The sequence below is a fragment of the Ascaphus truei genome, chromosome 4 (genome assembly GCF_040206685.1).
Source record: "Ascaphus truei isolate aAscTru1 chromosome 4, aAscTru1.hap1, whole genome shotgun sequence".
In the NCBI taxonomy this organism is placed as follows: domain Eukaryota; kingdom Metazoa; phylum Chordata; class Amphibia; order Anura; family Ascaphidae; genus Ascaphus; species Ascaphus truei.
Genome location: NC_134486.1, coordinates 110,154,081 through 110,164,170, shown reverse-complemented (window position 1 = coordinate 110,164,170; position 10,090 = coordinate 110,154,081). Strand labels below are relative to the sequence as shown.

The 10,090-nt window shown below is 39.3% G+C and overlaps 1 protein-coding gene across 16 annotated transcripts in view; it reads right to left on the bottom strand.

Annotated features, from left to right (window-relative positions):
- Window positions 1–1,185: 1,185 nt before the first annotated feature.
- Window positions 1,186–10,090, bottom strand: part of LOC142493013 (sodium/calcium exchanger 1) — a 498,730-nt gene continuing 489,825 nt past the window's right edge. For all 16 annotated transcript variants that reach the window (XM_075596382.1, XM_075596383.1, XM_075596384.1 and 13 more), the window contains one exon: window positions 1,186–5,753. In XM_075596382.1, coding sequence (XP_075452497.1) covers window positions 5,377–5,753 — 377 coding nt within the window. In that variant the 3' untranslated portion in view covers window positions 1,186–5,376. The remainder of the gene's footprint in view (window positions 5,754–10,090) is intronic.

Genomic DNA, 10,090 nt, shown 5'->3' with positions numbered 1-10,090 from the left:
AATGTACGCATGACACAGTGAGCATGAACTAATTATCCGTAACGTTTTAACTCTTGGTTAATGAAAAATATTTCTCACAACAATTTCTTTATTTTATTTTTTATTTTTTTGTAAGCATGAAAGCAAAAAAAAAAAAAAAGTGCCAAATGACAAAGAAAACAGACAATACATTCTATGTACAGTATCATATGTCGATATGAAACCTCAGAGTTGCCTTATATAGTGTGAATGATGTCATTTGGCTATGTACCACTAACAATTAATCACAGTATATCTGTTTTCTTCCTACATTGGTGTACAATACACACACACAAATTAAAAAAAAAAAAGTGGAAAAAACAAAACGGATGAAATCAAAATGTTAATCCCATATAATAATCCTGTAAAACCTGAATACAACAAACCCTGCACGTTGAGATATATTTAACAATACTTCATTAATTCCCTAATTCTATAACGTCAAAACAAGGCGATTAGCATTGGCTTGTTCCCGATTCCTTATTATAAAACGTCTGTTGATTTCTGTACCGCAGGAATAATATAGCGAAGCAGGTAGGGGGCGAACCGTGCGTTCTAGGTTTCAGCTAATTAACAGTTAGCAAGCTGATAAGTTAAAAAGTAAAACAATACAAAAGTTAAACAAAAGAAAAAGTGCAGTTGTGGTATACAGTAGATGCCGTCAGATGTATCTCCACTTTGCCCCGGACTCGCTGCAGATAAACCGCAGTGCAGGGGGCGGGGGGACTCCCTTCAGGGTTAGCACAGTGGGTGGTTCCTGCTCCGGAAGGGGACTCCCAACAAGAAGCAGGGAACCTCGCTGTGTTAATCCTTAAGGGCAATTGATTGACTCAGTTTTGGCCCTGGGGAAGCAGCGATCTGGCTGTGGTTAGGCTGCAAATCAGCTGCCGGTTCGTGGGGCAAACTATTACATAGCTGTGACTGCACCATGGTAGTTTTGCACCTACATTGTAATCACTACAAATTAAACCAGTGCCAAAGTATTTTTCCACCTGTTGATATTTAACATAACAGGGGAAATAATCTGGATTCCACCATACAATAGCCTGTTATTTGCATTCTCATCATAGGGTAATAGGTCCATCTACATCATCCTTGATATATATATATTTTTAACCCTTTCACTGTCAGAGGGGCATGTAGCTCACCCGGGTATAGGCATGCCTGACAGAAAATGAAAAATCCATCTTTTTTTGCCACTTGAATGGTGGTGTTTTTTTTTTTAACTATGATTTTTTTGGTTTGGTTTTACATCTAGGGAGATGAAAAAATTGGCAACAATTTACAGAAAGACCCAGCATGCATTTCCGCCGAGTGCCGTCTTAACGCATGGGCACACTGGGCAGTTGCCCGGGGGCCCCACGAGCATAGGGGCCCCATGCTAATCTATGCACAGACCAGAATTTAACACTAATTTTCCGATCACCCGCCTCGACATTCAAATCTCCCGCTAACTCGGTAGAAGGAGAAAAATTACGACTTGTAGCGGAGAGTTGGCATGTCTGCATTGCATGTCTGGAGGTACCAATAAATATAAGTTTATTTTATCGATAATTTACATTTGTATTCCTGTGAGTGGTTGTGTAGGCCGGGCCCAGTGCACTGCTCTTCCCGGGGGCCTATAATGCTGTTAAGACGGCCCTGTTTCCGCCTGCTGGAATTTTTTTCTCCAGCATATTTCTGACATCGTATACTGGCATGAAAGTTTGGTATGTCGACGGTCAACACTGCAATGGAGTTATATCACGGCCTAAAATATAATGTTGATGACACGTAACTGCTAAATTCTAGAGTAAACCACTGAAATAAAACCAGTGCTGGGTATTACCAAATGTCAGCCTATTTAGGTCTATGACAGCAAAGGGAGGCGAATAATAAACCTACAGTATTTTATCCGGTCGTCCAGTCTTGAGGAATTTATGTTTTTCTTCTAGTGGAGTTGAACACCCCTATTTGTAGGGCAAACTAAGCAAAGGTTTGAAGGCAAAGCATGGCACGTGAAAGAGGAAGGGGAAGAAGCTGGTAGGACAGTTTAGAAACAGAATTCTCTAGTTATCTTAGTAAATGATACTAGGGGGAACATATTGAGAGTAAAACACGAGAAACAAGAGGAGATCAGAGGGTTATGGCTCAGTTGTTTTTTACAGGCTTTCATTGGCAGGGAGAATTCAGTAGAAGTTGGAAGAGGTCATTTTGCCTGGGGAACATTGTTTTAAAATGGCAAACAATCATGCTGCCTGTAAAATTTTTTTTACTATTAGACACTGCAAATGTATTCAATCATAGCTTCTAATAACCTTTCTGATCAGCCATGGAAATTGGAGCATAACCCAATTTGATGCTCGTGATTAATTGGAGTCGTTTTTTTTTAATATCTAAATAAATAACACAGATTGTTCTAAAAGGTTATATACAACAATGTGTAATTAAATGGTTGGCTGAGCTCTACAATCTCTTCCATTTATCTGGGAGACGATATAATCCTCTATTATTTCAAAGACATTTTATTCTGTTTCGGACTGTTCCTATTTTTACTGAGGAAGTTTAAAAGACCAGCGAGTGGTGCTTGGTTTATCTCCTGGCTAGTGACATTCATTTACACTCTTGGATATATTGTTGGTTACAGGCATTTATATTGAACCAACATAAAAAGTTCATCAAATTTTTGTGGGAGATGAACGTTCAAGAGCACTGATGTCTCTGTCAGTAATGTTGAAAATAAAGTTTCTGAAGTCCCTTATTCTTAATTTATCTGATAAAAATACCACCTGTGAGCCTCTCAGACAGGTCAGCGAACCTGCTTTTCGCCATTATTTCTTAGCATACAGTGCTTCCACTGCAGCCAGGGATTCTGGGTAATGACAAGCAAATGAGCACACAGTGCCATCTTTTGCTTCTTATCCATTTTAATATGGAGCCCTATAATCGCATCTGAGGAAGTGATACTGTTCCTAAGGAGTCAATCCGAGTTTTTTTTCCTTAATTTTTTTAAAAAATTAGTTTGGAAGCAGGGGGTCGCTGGAGCTGAACCCCATTAATTTCAGCTCTGGGGACCGCCTGCTTCCGGAGATACTTACTTCCGAAGGGGGTGCCGGTATCTCTGCAGTTTTCCGCTTCCTCCATATAAGGCAATAGGAAGCCGCACTGGATGACGTCACAGCATCCTATTGGCCCGCCGGACTTGGGAGCTTTGAAAGGCAGCCATAATGTGAACCCTGGAGTGGCTACCGGCACCCACTACGGAGGTAAGTACGTCCGGAAGCAGAAATTAATGGGGTTCAACTCCGGAGACCTCCTGCTTCAATCCTGCATTGAGAAAAAAAAAACCCCAGCCTGGATTGCCTCTTTAATAGCCTATGTTCACCAAAACAAATTGTGTTGGCCCACCGAAAGGTATAATCCACGTAAAGCATCCTGTATTCTCCAGGACAAATGCTGCAACTTGAATACTAGAATTCATTCATCTGAGCCATCATATTCTATCTACAATAGGCATTAATAATGATGGGAAGATTAATACACGGGCATGCTTACAGTGCTTTAGGTGGGTAAGAAAGTAATGATAGATGTAGTTCTATCAGGTTTATACTGAGCGCAGTGAATTCTACTATGGCAGTATTAATTGTACTACAATTTTGGGGTTGGATAAATAACAAGGTTACACAGAATTAGTCTTAAACTTGTAGGTGCTTTGAAAAGGATCAATATATTGCTGGTTCTGGAGATAATATGGGCGACAGCTCTATCTGCTAATCTTTGCTGGTTGAGGGACACAAATTGCCCATCTAGGTGAAGAAACCTGTAACCAAAATACACCTACGCTGAGGGCAAACAACAAGCTTTTACTACTGAGACATACAGAATAAAGAGTAATATTCCTCTTCTCAATTCCCTTTATAAATTCAATGCAATCCAGTTTTGTTTTTAATAAGGGGATGATCACCCCCTCCTTTTAAATTGTCTGCTAATGGACGTCATACATTGCTAATATTATGGAGGATAGTGCATTTGCTACAACCACTAGTTGCAATGCATAACCTTACTGCAATGTGCAGGATATGCCTTATTTTCTATTTACCAAAGATGATATATATTCAAATAAATACTTTTTTTTTTTTTTTTTGTTAAATAATGCTTTAAAATCCCAGGCACATTTTCGGCATTTCATTTTCTGCATTTACCTATAATGACTTCAAAAAGGGTATTGCAAGAAGAGAGCCTTCAAGAGTGTTACTTCATTAATTGAACGTTCTTCAGTCACATTCGCCAGATATTGCTTCTTACAGACCTATGCTAAACATCAGAAAGGATATACTTATCTCCCACTCCCCATAATAATAATAATAATAATTAAAAAAAAAAGTGGAACCCCCCCCCCCACATTTGTGTCTTTCACATTCAATCAACATTAGTAAAAGGCTTATCACTAGACTACGGCATATACAAATATTTGTCATCCATGCACAGCATTACACATAGCACAAAGACATTCCAACACATGATTATGATAATGCAGGGAAGTGCCCAGACAAGACTGCACATATATTGGGGATGTTGCTGAAGCAATAGCCAAGAGAACATCTTGTCAAGACCAGGATGGAGCTTGTTATACAGTATGATGACGCTGTAATGTCAGCAGAGCACAAACAGGAGAGACTTCATGTGGTTTTATGGTTTGTGACAGGGAGAAACACATGCGAATTACAATGCAAACAACCAGTTGGAGAGGAGAAGGCTACTGTTTTTTGTTTTTTGCTTGTTTCCCAGTTTTTAAACATTTTCTACATGTCCACACGTTGTTACTATGATAACCAGGTAGAGATACCACGACTTAGCAGGATGTATAGCCGAGGATTCATAGTGCAGAAACATATTTAAACCTACGAACTCTCTCTTTACTGGTAACCTAGTTAACCATCTTGATATGTGGACTGACCAACATTTCGGCTTCAAAATGTCACTGTTTGTGACCTTCTCTGAAATACAATTACGTTTCTCTGCAGGCACTCTCCCTCCCTCTCCCCAACAACAAAAAAGTTACTAGTTATTCCGGCATCTTTACATTTTAACAAAAAGGCCCATGTAGCATTCAGATTAGTCGTTTAAAAAATAAAAGTAGTCAACCATTGATAGTACACTGTTGTACATACAGTTGCAAAGATGTCCCTGCATCCATGCCTGGTTCAACATGATGCCCCTGGGTAAGAACCCTTCAATTCTTGCTCCTAACCATTAATAGGAATGCTCCTATAGTTGCATCCCATCAGCAGGTAAGTGAAAATGGCAAATGTCTTTCCCCCCCCTCTGTTCATTATATATATATTTATATATATATGTTTACTATGTTGTAGTGTTTCTTTAGAAGGCCTTTATATGGCAGTAGGCCTCCATAGATGAGAAGAAAATGTACAAGAGCCAAAGGAGAATAAAGAGGGCTGATGTGAGAAGTTTGGCAGTCCGTGGCCCCCCCAGCTCACCACCGATTTCAGGTCGCCGTCTGTAGAGCAAGACGCCAACGCTTATGAATGCAAAAACGGTGAAAAGAGTGACGGAGAAAGCCAGAGTGCCGGGATTAACTCTGAACTCGTTTCCGTTGGCTGCATGGTAGATAGCAGCAATAGACCAGGCCACGCCGATCCCCAGGAACACATTCACAGCATTGCTACCGGTGACATTACCTATGGAGGCATCAGCATATTGATCCTGGGTAGCTGCTACCTTACTTGCAAAAGTGTCTGTAAAGAGAAAGAAGGGAGCTCATTAATTCTCGTGACATGTAATATAAGCATCATATCTTATTTATGAAAACTGCTTTAATTGTGTTTCAGTTTGATAAAAAAAAAAAAACAACCGATCCCACAAAAACACAATGGGGGTGATTTAATTTTTCAGATTTCATATTTATTCAAAGGACAAAAAAATAAATCACAGAGTTGCTGGATTTTTCTTTGATAAACCTGCAGCTTTCTAAAGCAATTTTGCAGCCATGAAACATCACACATTCTACCCAATACGACAGAGAACAATTTACAGAATGATTCTGTACATACAGACTTGGCAGTTCGTACTGTATGTTGGTTAGAGTCATATCAGACAGAAATTAAACAGTTAGGATTTTGCTTTGTTTACATCCCTTTATTCTGTCAACTGACCTTGTCTCAGCCAGGGCATGTCACGTTTATTCCAAGTAGGAGATGCAACCATCCTTAGTTTGTATACTTTCTGATCTCTGTCATATAGACATGGGGTACTCAACTCCAGCCCGCAAGCCCCCCCCCCACCAACAGGTCAGGTTTTCAGGACATCCCAGCTTCAGCACTAGTGGCTCAATCAGAGGCCTGATTGAGCCACCTGTGCTGAAGCATGGGTTGATTGAGCAACCTGTGCTGAAGCTGGGATATCCTAAAAGCCCTGAGCTGTTGTTGGGGGGTGGGGGAGGGCATGAGGACCAAAGGTGAGCCCCCCTGATATAGATTCCAAAAATCAAAAGTTGATGCTATTACAACATATCATGTCCAATGACGAATGGTGCAAATTGTACATTTTACAAGTGCACATTACTTACTTGATTAACCTCACTATTAAACATAATCCCCTTTAGCATCACCTCTCATAGTAAAGTACATTCAAACATCTCCTCTGTTATCTCATACAGTGGGAAATGTTGAATAGCCCATTGTTATTAAGCAAAGCCGTTCTATGACATAAGACACTTTCCAGGGCCAGAAGACACCACGTGGGCCATTAAAGTAAATAAGCCATCAGGTGTCTTCCAGCGCCGGTAGGCACCTTATGGCAAAAGACGGCCTAGTAAATATGTCCCATGTGTATACTTACAATGTTTATTTTAGTACTGATGGTAGGAGAGTGTGAGAAATGCGCCATGCAACCTTCATTCCCACTGAATTTTTAATAGCTAAAAATGAATTACATTATATTTCAACTGAAAGTTCATCTGTAGGGCATCATTTTAATTTCCTCGTGTTTGAACACTACTTGTTCCCACCAAGATACTCACATTTCTGACATATATCCTCAGTATCCTGTCTCTTACATCATTCTATTTTGCACTACTGTGTATAGTCTGTTATGAGTACTTTTGCATACTCAGATAACATTGTCATTTTAAAACTGAATTGTCCATTTCGTGTTCTCTTTATAGCTCAATAATGTTCTTCTCTATAGGATATATTGGTATTGTCATAAAAAGATCACATCAGTGGCACTCTATTTTTATAGTAACTTAAAAAAAATCATGCTAGTTTTCACTCCACATCCACATCACAACTAAAATATGTATTTTCTCTGCTGTCTCGCCTAATTTAATCCACTTGCTGGCCCCTGCATTTTCCAGTCATTTTCTCTGAAATCCATCCAATATGGAATATAAAGTTGGTTATTATAAAAACAGCCTTTACTAAATTTGCGCCTCTCTTACCCATCGTGGCTAGAAATGTTTTGTGACATTTCCAACTGGGGTTTATACCTTTGCTCAAACATCCCATACTTAATATGCATCTTAATCAAACATACCTCTGTACTCAACATATTATTTATTCCAAACGTTATTTCCCTTCGAGGTGTACATTTAGTAAAGTACTATTGCACATCAAAAAATAGCGGACCATCACAAATTGGGTGCTTTGAGAATAGTGCCGTCAACTTTGATATAAAGCAAATAGAGAAATAAAACAAAACCTCACCGTTGTGGCCTTATTCTGGTGCAACATAATTCACAGGAAAAATAATATTTCAAGACAATAATGCTATAGCATAATTAAAAAAAAAAAAAAACACTACAGTTGCTGGTGGCCACTGTGGCACTAAATGTACACTTTTAAGGGAAATAAAGTTTGGAATAATGTCCTGAGTGTGTTTGATTAAGGGGGATATTAAGGCAGGGGCCACCATCGGCCTAATAAGAATAGTTGGATGTGTTCTAAATGGTAACCCAGAAGCACTACAGTTGCGGGTGGCCACCTTGTTGTATTACAGTTTGCTGGTAACTTCAGAGGCCTATTATAGAGGCCTATTATATTGTAAGCTTTGGTTTGAATGAAGGAGACAACCATGAAAATCGTGTATTCATATTTGAACAGTTTTAGCTCTCTGGGTCCGTCAATTGATTGCCCCACCTTCAAATGTCCATATTAGAAAGTCATCGATAAAATGTGCTCTGCCAATAATCCAACTAGATCTAATTTCCCCCATCTCATAAAGAGTTAAAAGGCGGTGACTGTAATGAGTCTGTATCATGATCATGTTCAGCCCTTGTCGATCCACTGCTGGATAAAGGCCTCTCCACTTCCAGGTATTACTGTCGCAAGCCTCTCTTTTCCACGTTGCTCCAACAATCTTTTTATTTCATCCTCCCATTTTACTTTTGGTTGTCATCTTATTCTTTTAATTGCCCTTGGAATCCAGTCGAGTACCATCTTTGTCCAATGATGGTCATTTCTTCTTGCAATATGTCTGACACTGCCATTTGAATGTCTTCACCCTTGTGATGATCTCACAGGCTTTTGTTTGGTTTAAAACCCATTCACTCTTTTTTCTGTTTCTTTGTGTAATATCCATTATACATCTCTCCATAGTTCTCTCAGTTGTCTGAAGCTTCTGAATTATCTTCGCATTTAGGGTCCAAGTTTCCCATCAATAAATGAGCATGGGCAGAGTACACTGGTCAAAAACTTTACTCTTAAGGATTCATATGGCGGCCCACTTTCTTATTTGTTTCAACGAGTTCTCCAATTTGTTGCAATCCAATGTCTTGAACAAATCTACAAGTGTGGCTGTGAAAAGCTTTGGTGACACGGTGTTGCCAAAGCCGCTCTCCCTTGCTGATCTTTATTTTGCTTGTATCTTTATGTGATCTAATGGTTTATGTGGCATTCTCGTAAATGTTCTGTACAATATTAATGTACTTCATGCATTTACTGTAGAACCACTGAGTTGCAGACACAATCAAATGCCTTTACATAATCTAGGAATCATAAAATTAATGGTATATTGTATTCATTAATTCGGGAAATCACTTCTTGTACGACTTAGATGTGGTCCATTGTGTTGTATCCACTGCGAAATGCCGCTTGGTCTCTGGCTGGGCAAATTCCAAGGTCTGTTGCAGCCAATTAGTGAATGAGTATCTTCCTTCAAATCTTTTAATTGGTTGGAAATAAACTGATTGGTCTGTAGTTCTTGACGTCTTCTTTTTCTCCTTTCTTGCGGATAAGGAAAACTATGACATTGCTTTCTTGTTCTGGAATTTTCATCTACTTTAAGCAGTATCTAAAGAGTTTTGCAAGGATTTCCTCTAGTTGTTCCGCAGCTTCTTTCAAGATTTCAGTTGTATTCCATCTTTCCTAGAAGCCTTCAAATTCTTCATGGATTTTATTGCTTTGCCACTTCTTTTTGAAGGACGCATGGCATATCATTGTTGGTTCTTTCTCACTTGTGCATTGCTGGATTATGCCCTGTGTTATCTGTGTTCTCATACAATTTTATCTTCAAGACCACTTTATAATAAGTGCACAGTCTTTAATTATTGATCCATCATCTTGTTTGTGCAGTGATCTGCTTCTTCTCAATCATAAGTAGCTGCTTGGTCTTCTTTAAGCTTTTGTTATCTTCTATAGTCTTCTTCCCCATACGACAGTAAAAAAAAGTTTATATCTGATATACGTTTGCGGATTGGCTTGGAAAGCTCTGCGTATTTCATTCTTGTTCTTGCTTTTTGGGATTGCTTCATTTCTTGTCGTCTGCTCAGTAATTACTTTGTCTCATCAGATTGTTTTTTGGCAGCGATTTCTCCAGTTTTTTCCTGCCCTTCAAAATCTCTTCAGAATTGTTTCTTAAAGTGTCTTCATGCATTTGGAGCATGCTGAAGCATGACCGTCTAGGACCAATCAGGCACAGGTACCCTGCAGCCACACACCCACCATTTTCTAATTGCACATCTGCTACCCGTGCGTTGATGCCATTTTTAAATGTCCCGTGAACCGCCGCCATTACTTTTACATTTCCCGCGTGCAAAGCCCATCATATTTATCATGCTCAATGCGCACAGCAGCAT